Source organism: Crassostrea angulata, chromosome 3 (assembly GCF_025612915.1).
Source record: "Crassostrea angulata isolate pt1a10 chromosome 3, ASM2561291v2, whole genome shotgun sequence".
Lineage (NCBI taxonomy): Eukaryota > Metazoa > Mollusca > Bivalvia > Ostreida > Ostreidae > Magallana > Magallana angulata.
In genome coordinates, this window is record NC_069113.1 from 45,483,021 (window position 1) to 45,503,590 (window position 20,570).

A 20,570-nucleotide genomic window follows, 5' to 3' on the forward strand; every position below is an offset into this window, starting at 1 on the left:
ATATATATATATCTTTTTAGTTTGTTCATACTCGCCAAGTTCTCATGTAATTATAATCAAGAGAGAGAGAGTCCTATTACGTTAATAATTAGCTGGTCTAAGACATCAGTAAACATAAATTATCAACGATTCAAATACTACGTGAAAACTTGGGACCAATCTTTTATCACTTTAGTAATTACACATTGGATTTACTGAGTATGTATGAACCACATCAGGTCAACAACTAATATCATTTCAAATATATCTGATCATGATTTCCTCGTTTACATACTATGTAGTAAGCAAAGCTATGAAAAATTACAAATCTAACTACCAGGTATTAAAAAAACCTAACAATTCTAAACAGGGTATGATATAACTGATGACATAATACTCTGATAATAAATTTGACGAACGTCACTCACGGGTGTCTTTACTGATTATGAATGGAATGAATATGAATGATTTTCTGACAAACTAGCAGGAAGTAATTATAAGATATATGAATGTATGTATGTGTGTTAGTATTATAAACACATAGAAGATTGCAAAATTATCTCCTTACCCAACTTTAAAGACACATTGGACATGTATTCAGTGCTGCTGCATCTGAGACCATAATCCATTCTTCATCCTCTAATCCAACACATTCTCTGTGGTACCAGATTGAGCATAAATCCAAACATATCCAGTCCTCATCTTTTTTTTCTGATTTGGAACAAATACCACATAAATCCTGTTTATCAGCTATGTCTTCTGATGTTTATCTTCTCTTAGATTTTTTGCGCTGTCCTTTTTTCCTACCAGATGATTTAGTTTTCCTTGTCTGTTTTACACTTTTGGTGTTAGCACTAGAATGTTCACTTCATACATTTACTTCACCTGTATCACTTATGTTTTGGTGACTTGTGCATGCCTCTTCACTACAACTAGGTTCACTTAAGCATACATCTTCATCAACAGTACTTGGTTCAATTATACTCATTTCTTCACTAGGACTTGGTTCATTTATTGTCTGTTCACTCGGCGGTACTATCAAGTCCACTACTGGTAGTACATAGTTGGATAGCACTTAGAATTTCGGTTTTGGGAATCTGTGAACTTTGTTGTAGTTTCTGTGATAAAACAGTTCCAATTTCCTCTTTTGATTTTCTTTGGGATACTTTACATCCATAAGCCTCTGTTAAAAATGCAGTTCCTTTTTCGTGAAATTCATGTAGAATTTTGCATTAAGCAGACATTCCGATTACAATTTTAAATGGGATGCCAACTTATATTCCAAACGAATCCTGACAAATGAATGAAAAATTAATTTTATGCTGGGTTTTCTTGGACTTTTCCAAGACTCGTTTCCGTAGTGCCTTAGTTTTTTCTCACCGAACACTTGTCAGATAGTCTTTTATAAACTGTCCAACTGACACTGCCACAAAAAGACTCACAATTCTGTTAAACAAAAAACACAAATCAGTGGTTTTCTGAAAAAGTTCATCACAAATACTTTAAATACATGCTGAATCAGGTACATTTCTTTCTTCAAGGTGGGTCTCATCCGATTCAACTGCTGGTCTAAGAAATAAATGACAATGGGTAAAAAGTTCCACAAGCTTTGTATCATTTAAAAGCTGTTGACAAGCATATCTATACAGGTGTTTATTATGCTTGACCAATGTTTTATAAGATAAATAGAAACGAGTTGAATGGCGCATTCAATGAAAACTTATCAAAGGTATTTTTACTCTATATCACTGTATTAGCCTAATTATGTGATCTCATCTATGGGGCGCCGTTTTAATATTTTTGAGGTATTTTCTGATATCAGAAAATGATTATTTGATATCAAGAATTATTTTTTGATATCAAGAATTATTTTTTGATATCAATAATTCGAATTATTGATAAATATTTATTTTTTGATATCAGAAAATACCTCAAAAATATTAAAACGGCGCCTCATACTCATCGGCACCTCAAATGCATTCCCCATGGCCATTACGAGTATGTGCAATTATTGTAGAAACGGGGGGGGGGGGGGGGTTGCTTTATTGCTAAACGCTTAGTGTACAATGCAATTATAGGGAATATTTTTGATGTTTCATTTTTGGTGAAATTTTTAATATTTTTTGCACACTTATTCAGACATTTATCACACTATTTTAGATCATACAGTGGCCCAATTTTCTTGAGCAACATAGTATTGCACAAGACTTTCAGCTTCTATGTGGACTTCCAGACATAATTGGTGCCCTGGATGGGACCCACATAAGATTGTCTTCTTGTATTGGTGGAGATAATGACTATTTTAACAGAAAACATTACCCTTCCATACAACTCCAGGTATTAATAGAAACATGTGCAATTTATTACCTCATTAAAATATTCCATGCATGTACTTATATGTAATTATACATGTACTTTATAAATTACAGGTAGTAGTAGATTCTGATTTAATGTTACGGGACATATACACAGGCTGGCCAGGATCAACTCATGACACTCGTGTACTACGCAATTCAAGTCTCTTTAACAATGCAACTGCTGGACAGTACTTTGATGTGAATAAGTACATAATTGCAGACAGCGCATATCCCTTAAAGGCCTGGTTGATCACTCCATTTAAAGATAATGGCCGTTTGAACATAAATCAAAGAAGGTTTAATCGAGTTTTGTCATCTGCACGCCAAGTTGTAGAGAGGGCTATTGGTCATTTAAAGCAAAGGTTTCGGCGCCTACAAGAAATAACTGTACATGACTTAGAGGAGATAATCAAGACAATTGTATCTGGATGTATATTGCACAATCTTTGTATCTTGCATCACGATGGTGTCGAGGATTTCCTGACAATTGATCCGAACAATGGCAACCCTAATAATTATCCAAATGTGTACCCCGATGGAAGAGATGGAATACAGAGGAGGCAACAACTTGTTCAGGGACTACCATGATTACTTTTTATCTGATAATATCAAGAAAACCATTGTAATATACTGGAATAAAACATCAAAACTACAAAATGACTTTCTTTAATTGGTGAAAAATCAATATCTTTCTTAAGAGCATCAAACTTAACAAAATCAAGATATAAACAACAACAAACAAAAACAATCATAATGACATTTCTATTAGTCAAACAAAATAAAAAACCGATCCTTTTACTTCCCCAAAAGTACAGCCGTCATTCATTGTAAATAATAGAAAGTAGCCATTTCTGTTAAAATCAAATAGTCAATTTATCTGTTTCATTTCTCACTTCCAGATAAATTTGGGCACATTATGACGTTATTCATTGTTTTTATGGTCATAAACTCAACAAAAAAGCCTATTAAACTTCATATACAAAATGGTTTCTGAATAAAGAATTCTTTTTTACTAACTGTATTTCTTCAAAAAAAAAAAAGGAAACCAATGTGTCGAGTGGAAGACATGTCAACTTTAAAAATATCATTTTTGACCCTGTTTTTCAATGATGTCAAGCAATCTGTCAAAGCGTCTGAGCTTTTCCTCCTGATGCCGCTCCATCTGTTCTCTCATTTCCTTGTTCATATTTTCCATTTTCATTAGCAGATTTTCTGCAGAACGCTTTTTGGGTCGTGTTGCTTTCTTATCAATCTCTCTTTTATTCTTGCTTTCTTCTGCATTTACACCACTGTCAAATGACACTGCTGCTTTCGTTGATGCCTTGTGTCCAAACAAATTATCAAATTCATTTTGGTACTTGAATTCATGCTTCTCATTACCAGTTTTCTTGTTTAAGTCAATGGTTTCTTTATATTTTCTTTTCAGATTTCTCCACTTATTCATGATCTGCTGCTTGGTGACTTTAATTCCGGCCGAATTCATATTCTCAAAAATCTTTTGCCATAATGTTTCATGATTTTTGTTTTTGTAGAAGGCATCATCCATTTCTGTTCGTAGTGCAATTAGCTGCTTTTCTTCAGTTTCACTCCATATGTGAACCTAAAAAGAGTTTTTTTTAGATTACATTTTCCTTTATTATGTTTAATTTTTGTTATGCTCAGTAAAGAGAACTGTTTTTCTACTTTAATCTGTTAAACACATTCTTTGCCTTTAAACTCATCATCATTTAGATTTCTTCCTAACTTTTCTCTTTTTCTTCTTTACATTTTCATTGTAGTCATTCAATTTCAATTTCAGGATAATATTTGACTGAAACTCTTCTGGGGTAAGAAATGTTTTAGGGCCCACTTGAATTAAATTATTCTCTGTACACAGATAAGGAGGAGATGGAGTGAATAAAGATGAGGTGAAACATCTTGTTGAAGCCAAGCATGATGATGGATAAGACCCAGAATCGGACTCAGATGATTCCAAAAGATATATCTCTATGAGTTTGGGGGCATAACAGTTCAGAATTTTGTCTCCATCATCAATGTTAAAGAGACCAAATTGTACCTTTTGATCACTATCTTCTGTTTCCGCTGTATGTAGGACACTGTCAGGAGTTTCAGGACCTTGTTCCACTTGGGGGGCTTGGGTATCAAAAATCATTTTAACAATTGATTCTTTAGTCTCTGGATCTGAATAACATCAATATTAAAATAAAAACAGTGTCACAGAATGTATCTAAAAGAATATATGTTACTATAAATACACCAATGGTAAATAAAACAAGCATACATAGCGGAAAGAACTCTGCACAAACCGTATACTAAATACAGAGTTCATATACATGATATAACAAGAATGGATAATTATTAATATGAGAAACAATGAGCAACATTCGTTTATATATCTTTTTAGCTTCAATAAAAAACATTACCCCCATTTGGGCTATTCAAGAAAATAGCCAATTCTTCATTCATCTCGCAAGTCATTTCTTGCAACTCTCCTTCGCTATTTTTCTGCCTCACTTTGATTTTAACTCTAAAATTAGTAATTAGTAAATTAGAACAATTTTTCATATATACATGCATATAGACATGCAAAAAAAGTTTCTACAGCACATGCAGTATATAGCGCGGACCTAACGACAAATTTGAGCAAGATATTTGTAAGTAAAAAAAAAAAATTTAAGTTTGAATTTATTCTGATTATTATATACAAGGATCAAACGACAATAAACATAATAATATTCATTTAAGATTTAAATGAAGTCACATAACGTTATAAACAACGAAATAAAACATCTCTGCACTCACGTTGCACCCTTCTCCGCCATCTTTGTATTTCGCTTTACCATAGGAGTACAAGGGGCTATCGAGTGTTCATCGCGGGTTAAGGTCAAAGGTGAAATGATGTCACTATTGTTGATACAAATGCTGTTCATTTGTTACGCGAGTAACTTTAGTTCGTACGATTGTTCCAAGTGAAGTCGCCCCTGGTTTTGGCAACTGTGTAACCCCCAACATATCTTATTTTTCCTTTACCAGCAGAGGGCAACTCAGTAGTTTGAGACGGAGAGATACAAATACTCTGGGTATCAGTTTTAACAGCTGAAGCTTTCTCTTGTAACAAGTTACGCTGAATAAGAAATACTACAGATGTCAGTAACTGCTTGATAATGCTTCCACAGTTGTTCAGATCACCTATTAAATGTCTCAGAGAATCCAAGTATGAAGCTGACTTTAGGTAAGAATTAAATAAAGTGTAAAACTCCGTAAAGTGCTTTTGTTTCATCTCAACAGATTCTCCAGAAGTTGCCAAATTGTAAATGTCCTTCATTTTTGCACACTGAACTGCAAACCACTCATTAAGCAAATTTTTCGTTTCTAGTAAATGCTCTAATGCTTGGTTTGCCTCTTGTTCTGCTGGAGAATTTAAAAAGTCTAAAAGTGTTTCATGGAGGATGTCTTTAATTTCAGGTAAAACTGAGTCTTCTGGGCATTGAGAGTTACTGTAGCTATGTTCATCTAATCTGTCTATGTATAAGGAAAATTGTTCCGAGCAATCAAGTTCAAAACTGTCTGAATCCCATTCATAATTCCTAGAATCATCTTCTTCAAACACATTTACAGTTTTTTCGGCACAAGAATGAGATTGGCAACAATGCAATGAGTCACAGAGCTCTCCTATATCATTTGCATAAATGAAGTTGTATACCTTTGAAAGGTGTTCTCTGCAGAGAGAAGGGCTAAAATTTAAGACACGCGGACCGTCTGTTGTTATTGCTCTGCCCACTGCAACTCCAATTTGCCCAGGAAGACATGCAACTTTGCAGTCAATTTCAAGATTAGGTATACTCATGCCTTGTGATTTGTGAATGGTAACCCCAAAACATAACTTTATTGGAAATTGGTAACGTGATGCAACGACAATTTTTTTCACCGGATCAAACTTTGTGAATTTAAATCTTTGTAAATTAACGAGTTTACACGCACCATGTATTTCAAAATCTACTGTTATTATCTCATCTTCAATTTTCATGACAGTTCCTGTTGCACCATTAACTAACTGGTCCGTTATGTTAGTTAACAACATTACAGATGCTGCTATTTTTATTCCTAGTTTTTTGGGTGCAAGCACCTTTTTCAAATAGAAAGGATCGCCTTCATACTCTGCTATGAAGGTTCTCAAGGGATTGTTAATTAACTGTAAACGTTCATAGTTGAAGATGTCTACATCTTAGTTTCGTGCAAATAATTTTAGACAAGTCTCAGATTGTAAGGGCCTTGATAAAGATCTGAGGAAGTTAACGGTTTCATCACTAACACATCCTTTTTCTAATTCATTAACTGCAGTGATCAAATGGTCCTCAACAGCGGCCTAGCGATGCACATTTTTCAAAGTTACAGTGTGAGGAAAAATTTTGTTAAAGAAGTCTACCTCAAAGCAATAATGACCAAAATCGCCATATAACTCATCTTTCATCGGAGGTAGTTGGTAGAAATCTGAGGTAGTTGGTAGAAATCTCCGCATAGAATAACTTGTATAGATCTAAAATAGGTTTGACAGTTTTTAGCTAGTCTACATACTTATTCCACTTGTCTTAATATTTTTGAACTAACCATAGACACCTCATCTATTATCAAGATATTTGTTTTCTGGATATTTTCCCTTGTTTTTCTGAAACGTTCGTCATTTTGTACTAAATGATATAGATCAGCGTCTGTATGTCTACCATCCTCTAATCCAGAAAACTTATGCAAGGTAACTGCACCCAGGCCTTTGTACTGTAAGCAAGCAATGCCAGTGTAACAGGTTAAAGTCACGCTCTTACCTTGCTGTCTCAATCTTTGAACAATATTTTTCACTGTAAATGTCTTTCCTGTTCCAGCTTGGCCTGTTATCAATAGATTGTGACCATTTTCCGCAATGTTTACACATTTTTCCTGGTCGCTGTCCATTTTTGCGGGTTCTTACGATCTCTCTGGACTTACCGTATGCATTCGGAAAATCTCTGACTTTATATGGAGACTCGCCGCTAGGCGTCGCGTCGCTCGATGCAAACTTCCGTTGCTTTCGATGAGCATGGACTGGTATCGAGGACGTTTCGGGTCACTGAGTGGTTAATACGGCATGTATACATATATAATGTATAGGGAGAAGTCATTGGATCATTTTGTGACCTAGATCTCGCCAGAAACCGGTAGGCAAAGGGTATAAATTGCTGAAAATAAACTGTGAATTGAGCCCCCCCCCCATAAATCCAAGATGGCGAGTGTCGTCCCTTTACTTTTTTTAATGTACGTATGATACACATTTTTTAAAACGGCGATGAAGGGCGATTTTAACGGCGGATTTTATTTTGATACCATAGAACATATATTGAATGACCATTTACGTATATTTTTTTATTCGGGAATAAATTGTTATAAAGTTCAGTGTCTGACAACCGAGCCCCTGTGGGATAGAACAGGGATTTTCGGAATCTTCATCGACTTATCGTTGCTGCCCAAGGCCGAAGTGCATAAAGAGTATCGTTGTAGATCTGGGCGAGATTCTGACTTAGAGGCGTTCAGTCATAATCCCTCAGATGGTAGCATCGGAAGGCTTGAATGAGGTTTAGGATCCTGTATATCAGAGAGAACACGATAACATTTTGCAAGTTTCACCTTGAAAGAACTGACAGTTATTTGGTAACAAGTAAACATGTTGAGGTACATAGGACACATGTCTCCATCAATAACTGTTATGATGTACTTGCTCCTTTCTTTAGATTTGTCCCGGTCACAGTAAAGGTATACCAGATTTCCAATCCGCAGTGTTTGTTTTAGCTGAGTTTTAAGGTTTTTCTACTTTAAAATGGTTTGGCTGGTGATTGTTTCCACGGTGGGTATGTTTGGAAGAAATAGCCTGTAGGTCTGACACTAGCATTTGTTCATTAATGAAATGACTCCATTTGGTCCACAACTCACAAGCTGAAAGTACAGTTAATCGAATAGGCGAGTTGACTCTTGCAAAATTTAAGTCGAAAACAGGCCCTTCATCTGGTTCTTGTCGTGAGACATCTTTAAGTTTGCCTATGGCCTTCACAGCAACTAGGTTTTTAATAGGGCTTACAGAAGGCATTTTAACCGTGGTAAAGGCCTGTCATGAGACTCAGTTAGATTATTCTAACTAAGCAGAGAGTAGTGAAATTAATAGCATTATTGTAGGCTTAAAGCTTAGTTATGTAAATGTCAACAATACGGTGTGTCGTAATATCTATTTCGTAAGGGTCCGAAATCATATGAAATGTCAACCCGTGCACGCACGGGTCAAAGTCTGTCAAATAATTATTAATTAACAATCAGAACTCCGATTTCCTCGATCTTATTTGCTCACAAGGATTCCTGACACGTAATGACGGCTTGTGCTGGTGTCATATATTACAAAAAATTATACACATTTCGTCGTGTTTAGAACTAATTAATGAAGAGACGGTGTCATTATTCAAATTAGATGTCATTTCTGTTTCATTTTGTTTAGACGTTGAAAAACGTTACATTTTCAGAAGCATCGCTGATTGATAGCTGCAGATTACATGCCTAAGCTAGTTTAGCCAGAAGTAAAACTTAACACGATTAAATACAACATATTGGCCTTCTGGCTCTCGATCTATCATCACGCAAGTCAGCATGAGGCAGTTCTTTTGGCATCTGGTGATAGTCTAAAGATTCATCATGTAGTCTATCCAAGCTTGCTTGCATCATTGAGGTCATGTGGGATTTCTTTTTAGCAAATTGTATAACTGATAATAACATGGATATATTCAAAATCTGCTGTACTACCACTTATAAATAAGAGAATGCAATAGTTGATAATACAAAATTAGTTTACAGCTGTTACTCTGGGCTCCAAATACTCATGATTCATTTTGTCATCATAAAATGTGAACGTTGTAGCATTTTCTTTGATAACTGCCATGTAGATTGCCTGATATTACAGGGAAAAAACTATTATAATATTTCTTACAGTTTATTGTCTAAAATGTAATTAATTCAATTTTAATGAATGCATCTAATGAACATGCATACATGTTAAATATTGTCCAGAAGGAATAAATTTGCGTCATCAGCATGGTCAAGAGAATGTATTGTTGTTAACCAAATAGCTAGAATATCATTGCTAACATTGCTTAGCTGATTGTCTCTTTCGTCTTAGGATAATCCTGTTACGTCCCTATTTAGCAATAACAAAACGCTGTCAAATGGCGCTACCATTAATTTCTGTACAAGCCTAACCATCTAATCATGGATGATGGATGACTCGTATCTTTTCGCATCAGCTTTTCGCATCAGTTTCATTCTCAAAATGAATGTAATAATATATGTTGTTTTATGACAGTTGTGTTGAAGCAAATCAAAGAAGTCATCTTGACTTCAAGATGTGCTTGTCGCTGGATTTTTAGTTCATCTGAGTCACTCAGGTGACCTAATATAATTGGTCCTTTTTAAAGTTGGTATGATGCATCTTTGGGTAATTAGGGGATCATAAATTGCAAATTTCATAACTTTTGTACCACAGGGACACTAGAGATTGGCAAAATTGGCCAAGATTAAACAGTTTTTCAAAAATCTTTTCTACTTCTACACTTCTGTAAAACAACTGTATTCATAATTATGTAGACCAGAAGGTCCTTTACCATTCTGAAACTGTAAAATTCATGCCCCCGGGATAGGGATTTTGACTCGAGCTGGTGTCAAAATGTTCATATAGTGTTAATGCATACGATGTCTAAAAATCTTCTTTACTTCTGCTAATAATGAATAGAAACTGTCTGCATTTTAAGGGGCATGGTCAAGATTTTGGTCAAATTAAATTTTACTGTTTTTATTTACAAAGGAATGTGTTTTTAATGATCATGTGAAATTTGAGAGTCAGGCGTAGAGTTTTGAGCCAGATCCAAGGCTCACAATTTTCTGTCATGTAAACAAGGCTCGTGCCCTGTTTTGGTTTATGTAGGTTCATTATACCAGTGAAAAATCTTTTTCGAGCTGATTTGTCTATTTTCTGTCCCCCGCCGCAACGCGGAGCGGGGACATAGAAATGCCGGGCGTCCGTCCGTGTGTCCGTCCTTCACACTTTTTTGTAAGCGCTCTCATGCCTACAAATTTTGACTGATTTTCATTAAATTTAAACCAAATGTTTATACCACTATTACCTTGGTCAAGTTCGAAAATCAGCATTGGTCGTTACTTTTTGTTGGAATTATGGGACTTTGACCACAATAATGACTCCGATTTATCCAAAAAAAAAAGACCTTGTAAGCGCTCTCATGCCTACAAATTTTGACGGATTTTCATTAAATTTATACCAAATGTTTATACTATTAATACTTTGGTCAAGTTCGAAAATCAGCATTGGTCAATACTTTTTGTTGGAGTTATGGGACTTTGACCACAATAATGACTCCGTTTTATCCAAAAATTGACATTGCAAGCACTCTCATGCCTACAAATTTTGACGGATTTACATGAAATTTATACCAAATGTTTACACCACTTTTACCTTGGTCAAGTTCCTAAATCAGCCTTGGTCGATACTAGTATACTGCTTGACCGGCGGGGGACCCAGGAATTCTATTCATGTCTTTCATTTTAAGCATAAATAAACAGTTCCTAACATTTAACACAATCATTCAGGTCTAAAACTGGAATTTTCACTTCAACATTCAAAATGTAAACAAAAGCTTTGTTTACATAGCAAAGAATTGTAAGCTCTGTAACTCGCTTATAATCAACGGATGAAACTCAAATTTTAGTTGCCTATTAAAAATGCCTTACTGAAGCATTGTAAACATTAAAATAATTTTTTACCAAAATCGTGGCCATGCCCCTTTAAGAAAGAAAATAAATACAAAAATTGTTTCATATTTTGTTATTCATTTTGTTTGACAAAGTTAACTCGATCATTATCGACTGTTCTTTCGACGTTTATTTCTCACATGAACTCCAATGTAAACTTTAAAAAATAATCAAATTTTCAAAAATACTGAATTTATAATTAATCGGCAATGCAAGCCTGTTAAGTTATAAGAGCAGTTTATGTAGGATACGATTTGTTTCACGTACGACTTATCAACACATGAAAAGAACAAAAAATATTAAAGCTGTCATGAATTCATAAAAGCGTTTGCATGCCATATTAGCTTTGGTCGCTCACTTGGGTATATATACCGGTCGAGAAAGACACTCGGTCGGTTGATTTCCGATCGATAGGTTGCAAGACTTCTAAATGTTTTCAAAAATGAAAAAAGGGAAATACAATAATAAAACACAAAATAGTTATTTATTCTTTGAAAGGATTTCCTAGGTATTCGTATTTTTATGCAAAGACAGTGCTTCCTTTGTATGCACATCAAACACGTATGTCGTTCATACAGAGTTCATACTGTCTGCTTCTTTTTTAATACCTTGGAGGCACTATTCTCTTTTGAGAAGTGGACAGGCATAGCCTACATCCACTTCTCTTCGCAAGCCCTCATATTTTGATTCTGGAAAACGGGTAAATGTCGGCGAGTGATCTCATAATTTAAACCCGGAATGTAGAAGTTCCGAAAATGATTTGACAGCGGGTTAGTGGTGATTTGTTTGTGATATATAGATGTATTTGTCTTTAAAATGTAGAAATAGAAGGTCTGTTGCGAAAATTCAGGGAGACTGGAGTCGAAACATGGTCGAAGCGTAAACCGTCTTTGGTTCCGATATTTACACGAAGAGCAGTGGATGTAGGCTATGCCTGTCCACTTCTCAAAAGAGAATATGGCGGCACTACATCCAACACAGTTGATAGATGATAGTAAATCCGAAAGTAACAACGTAACATCGTTTCCCTCGGTTTCTACACAAACGATTCGTTTCTACATTTTTAAAAATCATTGACATTGCTTGATTGGCCACTTTTTTGAAATACATGTATGTGTATCTGGATTTCAGTCTGCCTTGTATCGTTGTTCATTGGATATCCCCTACCAGTACAGTTATAGGGTGAATGAAATACCTGAAAGCAATGAAGCATGAATAGTGCTATCGGCCTTATATAAGGGTGAGTAGCCATGAGCGTTACAATATAAATCGAGAACTATAATGGTGGAAGTCGGAGATAAATGAGAAATAATGCGTATTTATGAATTCGTGTTAGCTTTAACGTTTTTAGTTGACACGTTAGTTTTCCTAATGATACACATGATAGTCCCCAACAGGTCCATCTTAGGGTTATGGTACTCGGGTGACCGTCAAGGCCATTAGGCCTTTTGTTTTACATTGGACTATATAGAGAGAAGTCTTTAAAAATCGTCTCAAAACCATTTGCCTTAAAAGCTGTAACTGTAATAAAAGTGTTCTCAAATAGCGAATATTTAAGTTCGTGAAAAGGATGATCTTCGGGGGTAGGGTGGGACCACATTTGGTGTCCAATTTTTCATAGGTAATCATTTTATATTACTGTCAAAAACTTAAATGTTATAATATATGGTATTATTTATTTGCAAGTATCTTGACATATTGCTGATTTTCAGTAGGTTAGACTGTTGATTTTCAGTTGTTTAGAATGTGGCCCCTGTACAAGTCTGTTGCAGGTTTAAATATATGATTAAGATCCTCGACCCCCGTGACTGGCCATTTTAATGCAATGTGAAACAGTTTCATCGCAAAAAATTTAATGTCGATCTCTGTGGCGCAATTGGTGTAGCCTCGGTCTGCAAACCCGCAGGTCACGAGTACGAATACTGCAGGGATTTTAATTTTCATAGAGGGCGGTAACGTTTAAAGATCCCGATAAAAATGTTTTTTTAATGTTTAATGTAAATGTTAAATATTAACTATATATACTTTGCATTCGTGCCACAGCAATGAGCGAAGAGTGCCGCTGTAATCGCTTAAAACCGTCTGTTGTCGCTCAATCACACAGTCCGTTAACTATCGGCTTAGCTTGACAATGTAGCAACCTGGAAAAAATTTACCAGCTTACCTCTAAGGTAGCAAGAGACAGTGTCGGATACAGTAACTGTCAATATTTTGTGAAATTGAGAATTGCTGTACTTGGCTTATGAGTGTTGCTAAAATTCATGAAATGATTTTTAATGATTATCTTTAGTTAGAGAAATGTCTCTTGTTGAAATTAATATGCAATATGTTAGGTACATGAGAATCAGAAGTTAAATGCGAATCCTGCGGCTATGGCTGTTGTTGTGACTTTACACAGTGAAATTGCAAGTTACAGACGGGAGGGTAAATATCACAAAAAGAAGGTGGATGGGACATTGTATACTGTATACAGTAAGTTTCTGACATGTGATAGTGCAAGATACACCCGGTACGGAAGGTCAACCATTTGCAGGGAATTGGCTTGGGGTCGAAAATGCTGAAAAATCATGAAAAATTAGCAAAATATTAAAGGGTCAAAATCTCATAAATAACAATATGTAGAAAATTTTACAGGTTTTGACTACTAATTTCCTTCAGAATTTGGTGATTGGCTTTATAAAGAGTGAATTAAAGGGATTTGTGCTGAATGGGAACTGAGGAAGTTTTAGTTAAAAAGTTCCGAAAACACACATTCCCTGGCTTCGATGAAATGTATCAAAAAACTGTCCCGTGCCACCTAATGGTATAATTATTCACTTTACTGTCTTCACCACAATTTGAACCAACTAACAACAAAAGTCTATTAATCGGCCTCGAGCATAGTAATTCGACGGGATGTTCCTCGACCAAATTATGTAATAAAGGGGTCTTTTTGCGTTATAAATTGAGTATGTAATCGTGTAGTTGTTTTGAATCAAGTATGTAATTAATTTACAGAAAGAGTTGTATTTACTTTTAAAGAGGTCTTGGTTATCTTTTAAGTTGTCACCGGAGTAAGAAAAAAGTCCAGGTAGCTATTGAATGACAAAACTTTTTGACGAAAATATTGGGATATTTATTTAGAAGAGGAAAGCAAAAACATACAATAAGCCACGATGAGTTCTAGACCATATGGGCGAAGCCCCCTTTACACAAGAAACAGGGATTAAGATAACTCGGTAGCTTAGGAAATGGAAAGATTTTATTTGATAAAATATGCTTGCGGGCTTAATATGAATAAACGCAAGCAATAATCGACCCCCTTTTGTTAACACGCTCATATGTATGAGCTTTTGTATGTTTTAATTATTTTTTTTTTTTGGGGGGGGGGGGGGTTGTACCAACATACTTGATTTTTATTCACTTTACAATTTGCAAAGAAGTAATGGAAAAGCTGAGAAAGCCATTTCCAAAGGTAAAAAATGTTTAATTTTCTTGTGAAATTTTGTAATTATAAGTCAAATTAACATTATTACAACTATTTGATTGACTCGTTCATTTGTAAATAATGGTTTATTTGTAAATGTTTCTTTTTTACACATTTCATCCTTTAATGGCTGATATTGGTCCTGGACAGGGCTTGCTTTCGTCGAATTTGCTGACTGCTTTCTCGTCACATCCCACCAGTATAACTTTACATTTGTCTTGCGGAAAGCTTGTGATAATCGTGCTAGTACTGAAACAGAAATGACAGGTGTGAACTAGAAATTGTATTGTTTTATCGTTTCATTTGGATTCATCAATCTCAAGATTGAAATAAATGTTTTCTACGGTTTACATAAAATATAATTATATTCATGTTAAGCTAGACGGAATATTCGGCATGTGTACAAATGTTAATTTACTCTCAGCAGAACCAGTGACAACCAAATATATTGATTAATAGCATAATATTTACATCTACAGAGTATGATTTCCTCTATTTCTATGGAAAAGTATTGTTACATGTAATTCATATAAGTATAGAAACAAACAGGACTGAAATCTCTATGCCCCGTTTACCGAATGATCGAAACCTACAGCGCCCTAAGACAAATCACGGATAACACGAAATAAACATGATGATGTCAGACTCAAATTCCACTAGGAGTGATTTATCGATTTTTAGAGCTAACGTACTCATGGGCATTAATAGTAATTTAGTTCATTTACTGTAAACCAACTTATATTTGCGTGCGAGAAATTTTCGCAAGGACCTTGTTATCAGCAAATATTTCTCGCCGCGAGCAAATTACTGTCATATAGTTGTTTTAACAAGACGGGCATGGATAAGGCTCGGTCGCGAACATTAGTCGTCGCAAACCAGTTTCTCGGAAGTAAATCGTGATATAAAGTCGCCGCGAATAAAGTTGGTTTACAGTAAAAACAAAATTATAAATTTGTTTATAAAGATGAAAATATAAACAATAAAATACTTTCTTTGGAGATTCATGCGGGGTATAAAGGTAGCGATCATTGCAGTGGGTTTTTTTTTTCGCCGTCCGCTATCGCAGGTTATTTTTTTCTGCAATATTGTCACCTTCACATCCCGCATGAATCACCAAAGGGCATTTTATTGTTTAATTAACTGCATTTGCGCCTTGATCATTGAAACAAATGATAAAAATATCTCACTCGCAACAGCTTAAAAATGTTCCATCTTCAGAACATGTGCACTTGAAACAATTTGGACCCGTTGTTTTTTCATAACTTCGGCCTGGCAAAATAATTCTTCCTTTATATCGACAATAGTACCCTAAAAAGAAAAGAAAACATCAAAATAAACAATTTGTTGTAAAGAAAATATGTTGCTTGAGCATTTTGGCAACACATTTCTAAATGTAAGACAAAATCGAGGCACTTAGGGTGGCTGACTACACCTTGAAATATTTCCTCAAATAGGCAGAAAATTACTTGATTATGAGAGATATCATAATGGATAAGAAGTATTTAAGACAAATAGGCAAAAAAACGTGCAATTTTAGATGAAAAATTACAATTTAAAAATTTAACTCAGTTAACATAAAGAAAAAGCTCCAGGCGGATTCGAACTCATGATCTGCGGCTCAGAAGCCCAATACTTTAGCCACTGAGCGACGACAATATACAACCTAATCGAACGACATAAACAATTTAACAAACCATTTAAATCGCCATCTTGTGACGTAATGTCTTAAAAAGTATAAGTCTGGGTGTAGTGAAGTACCCTAAAAAATATTCATGTTTCATTTTTTGGACCATATTAACGTACTTTATTTGAAATATAAAGATATAACAATGCGTTATAATTGTACATCATAATTTATTATCATTAAGACAAATATTAATATGTTCATAATTATCCAAAAATATTTCGCTTTTAATTAGATGAAGTGTTTATATTGATTTGTCAAGACTTTTTAATATTGGTCTATTATCATTGGGAAGCGAGAAGAGACAACCAAAGATAACTTGCAATTTCCAAAACATTATTGATGCAAGGATATATATTGACGAATAGAGGATTTCCCATAATTCACCGCATCCTTCTTTCACTGTCTCGTATGATGCACTCAAATCTCATTCATTTTATACTAAATATTAATTTAAATAATAAACCTTTCCGTTCACACTTAACTTTTTATTTACCGTAGTTTAGCTTTGGACTCGGGACTCTTCCATTAGTGAAGAAAAAAAAAACTGTTCAATATTTACAGACCGGCATATCGTTTATATAGATTACCGTAAAATCTTAGCGTAAATCCTACTAAACTTTTCAATAATCCTCGCTGTTGATGCGTGTATTTAGAGCAATACACATTAAGTATGAAATAAGTTATAGCTTGTTTAATAATTTTACTCCGGGAAAAAGCATTAACATATTTAAATTGGGAAAAAAGTAATTGTTTTTTTTTTTTGAAAACTTTCATCATTTTTAAGAAAACAAAAATGTTTAGAATTTCAAAAATTGTAATTGTAATTGAACAGTGCGTGTAAATATTACTAAGTATACAATACAAATGCTACAGTTTTTGAAAGACCAGAAACTTTTGGTCTCAAGAGTCAAATAAGAATGACAGCTACTGATTCAATATCATAAATACAATATTTATTTATTGATTCGAGTAAATAACATCTTCGCTAGCCAAGGGTTTTCGGTCCACTTTGCTCCCCATAAACCCTATTTCATTACGAAAACTCGGTGATGTGGTGGCGCTATCTAGCGAGCAACTTGAGTTGCGCCCCTTGCATATTTACATTTTAATCGAATTAAACAACGGGTTATATATACACTACGGCATTAATACAATTTGAAAACATGTTGACTACCGAACATCGGTACATAATTAACGATGCTATTAAATACGAATTAAGTTATAACCTAGGGAAAGCACCAAAATAGGAACGAATATACTAACGGGATAGGCAACTTCTACATTCGCCATGTTTACTTCCCATGCTATCACGCGAGCATAAAAATGACAATGTATTATCCCGGTAAAATATGTAGGTTTTTAAAGCGATCTGCTTAGACCATCGTTGGGGAGGCACTGTACTCGAGAACTTGTGCCTCAACTTGTTAAAAGCACCGAATGTTTTACGAAAGATCACACATGTGTTTTCTTTTAAAGTTTATATTTACAAGCACTGCGATTGGATCAGCTACTTGCAGCTGCAGCCAATCATAAAACGGAGCTTGTCACCGAGTTTTCGTAATGAAATCCGGGGAGCAGAGTGGACCGAAAACCCTTGGCTAGCGAAGATGAGTAAATAAGTGCATAAGAAATACCTACCATTTCCTGTATCAGTTGAACATGCAGCCTCAGAGTACACAAAAAAGACGGAGAAAGTAAAGATGAACAGAATTAAACGCTCCATCTCATCAGAACTAGTCAGAAATATACGACCAAATAACACAGCCTGTCACGATTTTATACTTTGTTCAATGCCTCGAGCTCTAATGGTTGTCATAATCAGGTGCGCTTTATGAATTACAGAAAATAGCAAGGATAGTTTGAAAGTTGATGGCGTGATGACATATTCCCCGAAAGGTTAATTCGTTGCTCAATGAATAATCATTTTTTAAAACTGTTTGTACTACATTACATGTAACATATTTAAATAGTAAACATTCGGAGTTTTTTTCGGTGCAGTCCAAATGAACGTTAAAAACATTATGTACTTGAACATGTATTTCATTTTTTAAATTATTTTATATTGTGTATTCGTAATTATACTTTATCCAATTCACTACATGTAGTTGTGTTTAAATGGTCAAATCGACAACATACAAGGTGCTTACGTAAATAAGAGTACAATGCTTGACAAAATAAATTAAGGACCCTTTTTGAGTCATTAAAAATGTTGTTTTTTTTAATTAAGAAAATTATATTTTGCGTGTGAAGGGTATGGAGAGTCATTGGTATTATTGTTTACAGTTTACTAGTATTAGTTTAATTATACAAATACATGTTATTCTTTTATATATATTCATAACACTTTTTGTTAAAATGATTATTCGCGTATCAGAAACCGTCAATGTCAATCGTACAGTTTACTCAGAATTAGTACTTAAAGGAGAGTGTAGCAAATTAATATGACTTCAATATTTATTTTGACAATATTCAATTGATGAGAAATATTAAGAGTTACAACATAAACTTTTTAATGATTAGATTATTTCATATTTATTTTTTACCGTTGTGTGATATAAAGTGATTCTAAACAATAGTTTTCTGGTTTTATTGAAGTCTAAATGCATAATAATAGTGGTTGATCTTTTTTAAATTATTAAGTATGCGTATGCTTATAAATAACTACAGCTAATATTTAAACTGAAATTTTACAAACAAAGTTGAATTTTTAAGAAGTATTTACATGAATGAATCATCAGAAAAGTTTAATTAAATGGTAACCCAAGTCAGTGAGTAAGTTGGTAATTTCATTAAATGTTCAAATAGAATGTAAGATGTAAATGGGGAACCCTTAAAGTCATTAAACTATATATTAAATACAGGTGTTTTGTTCACTTTGATTTGATCTCAATACAGGAAATGGGATGATGTAAAGGAATGCATCATGAAGCTGAAAGTCCTCCCTCTCATCATTGGTAAGGAACATTTTAGACCAACTGTTGAGAGAATGCCTCTTATTTATTCTGGTGCATCACCAACCAGTTCATTCGGATGAAATGGTTCCACTTAAAGGGACCTAGACACGATTTAAGATGAAAATTTATTTTTGATTTTTATGTATAAAATAGTTTACTTGTGTATTTTGGATGTTTCACCAAAATTTGAATGTTGGAAATCATTTCACAAGCGCGATACAGTGGAAAGAAGACATTGTTATGTAAACAAAGCTCGACCCTTATATTTGTTTAGAAATAAATCAAGGTAAAGAAATTAACGTTTCTTTGACAAAAAACATGTCCAAACCAGATAATCTGATTCAATGTGTTCATAAATAATTTTATCGGCAACAAAAAGTTCTCAACATCTGATTGATAATTATACCAGTTCAACACATAGGACTCGAGATTTGTTTACAAAACAAAGAGTTCTAACATCTGTTACTCGCTTGTAACTCGATATTTATCTTTCAAATTTTGACAAAGCACTACCAACATCCATATTGACCATTCAAGACATTAAAAATGAAAAAATAAATTTGGAAAAATTTGAGCTCAAATCGTGTCCAAGTCCCTTTAAGAAAACTGTATTGGTTTATATCTAGATGTTCAGAAAGTTTCAATGAAGTGGCTAACAGAGCCACGGCAACACGAGTACCATAGGGAATTCCATATATTTAGCATTTGATTGAGCATCAAGCTGGGGTCTAAACTTTAGCCCAAGGGGCCAAAGTTAATTAAAATAAAACACATTGTTACCTTATCTTTATTACAGAATAAACGTCTATTTTCTATTCATATCAAGTTTTTCTTTACTGTTAAAACCGATCCATTTAAATGCCGGTCAATAGTGTGCAAACTGCCGGTCAATGAACTACGATCTATTGGACCGGAAACGTATTCCGAAACCGACACAGTGGAGCCTCAGTTATCCGGACGCTTTCGTTCCCAAGTCCAATCGTCCGGATAGGTGAAGCGTCCGGATATCTGAAATATGTCTATTGTTGTCATGAATGATAATGTATTTGTATACAATGGCTCCCAGTGTTGATACTAGGGGTTTTTTTTTTTGCCTTTCATACCATATAGCAACACATGATAGAGTTGTCTGTTGTTGTGAACGTTTTTAGATATAAAGAACTCTGCTTTATTTTATTATTTTGTCATGAAATATTAACCGGACAATTATGATAACCGAATCTAGCTATGTTCTTTGTTTCCAAGTGTGATATGTGTGTGATACACTGTTGATCGCAATTTTCCAATTTTTGAAAGTG

General features: G+C 34.4%; 3 protein-coding genes across 3 annotated transcripts; 1 reads left to right on the plus strand and 2 right to left on the minus strand.

Annotated features, from left to right (window-relative positions):
* The first annotated feature begins 1,953 nt into the window (after positions 1-1,953).
* Positions 1,954-2,963, plus strand: LOC128176914 (uncharacterized). The gene is made up of 3 exons (XM_052843434.1): positions 1,954-1,977; positions 2,140-2,316; positions 2,409-2,963. The coding sequence occupies exons 1-3, from the start codon at positions 1,954-1,956 to the stop codon at positions 2,922-2,924; spliced, it is 717 nt and encodes a 238-aa protein (XP_052699394.1). The 3' UTR covers positions 2,925-2,963.
* Positions 2,964-3,420: 457 nt separating this feature from the next.
* LOC128175341 (uncharacterized) lies at positions 3,421-5,317 on the minus strand. Its single transcript, XM_052840882.1, has 4 exons — positions 5,139-5,317; positions 4,760-4,863; positions 4,393-4,517; positions 3,421-3,936 (listed from the first exon to the last, which is right to left on the minus strand). The coding sequence occupies exons 1-4, from the start codon at positions 5,264-5,266 to the stop codon at positions 3,421-3,423; spliced, it is 873 nt and encodes a 290-aa protein (XP_052696842.1). The 5' UTR covers positions 5,267-5,317.
* A 9,238-nt stretch (positions 5,318-14,555) lies between these two features.
* Positions 14,556-18,115, minus strand: LOC128178339 (beta-microseminoprotein-like). Its single transcript, XM_052845459.1, has 3 exons — positions 17,957-18,115; positions 15,819-15,939; positions 14,556-14,880 (listed from the first exon to the last, which is right to left on the minus strand). The coding sequence occupies exons 1-3, from the start codon at positions 18,039-18,041 to the stop codon at positions 14,748-14,750; spliced, it is 339 nt and encodes a 112-aa protein (XP_052701419.1). The 5' UTR covers positions 18,042-18,115; the 3' UTR covers positions 14,556-14,747.
* Between the last annotated feature and the right edge of the window lie 2,455 nt (positions 18,116-20,570).

What these genes read in the sequence shown, in the direction of transcription:
- LOC128178339 (XM_052845459.1), bottom strand. Translation starts at nt 18,041, where the DNA reads ATGGAGCGTTTAATTCTGTTCATCTTTACTTTCTCCGTCTTTTTTGTG. An exon ending in TTCAACTGATACAGGAAATG is followed by an intron (nt 15,940 to 17,956) that starts GTAGGTATTTCT and finishes TTTTCTTTTTAG; the next exon opens with GGTACTATTGTCGATATAAA. An exon ending in ACATTTTTAAGCTGTTGCGA is followed by an intron (nt 14,881 to 15,818) that starts GTGAGATATTTT and finishes TTTCTGTTTCAG; the next exon opens with TACTAGCACGATTATCACAA.
- LOC128175341 (XM_052840882.1), bottom strand. Translation starts at nt 5,266, where the DNA reads ATGAACAGCATTTGTATCAACAATAGTGACATCATTTCACCTTTGACC. An exon ending in CTTGAATAGCCCAAATGGGG is followed by an intron (nt 4,518 to 4,759) that starts GTAATGTTTTTT and finishes GATGTTATTCAG; the next exon opens with ATCCAGAGACTAAAGAATCA. An exon ending in CAGAAGATAGTGATCAAAAG is followed by an intron (nt 3,937 to 4,392) that starts GTACAATTTGGT and finishes AACTCTTTTTAG; the next exon opens with GTTCACATATGGAGTGAAAC.
- LOC128176914 (XM_052843434.1), top strand. Translation starts at nt 1,954, where the DNA reads ATGCATTCCCCATGGCCATTACGA. An exon ending in ATTCCCCATGGCCATTACGA is followed by an intron (nt 1,978 to 2,139) that starts GTATGTGCAATT and finishes ACACTATTTTAG; the next exon opens with ATCATACAGTGGCCCAATTT. An exon ending in ACCCTTCCATACAACTCCAG is followed by an intron (nt 2,317 to 2,408) that starts GTATTAATAGAA and finishes TATAAATTACAG; the next exon opens with GTAGTAGTAGATTCTGATTT.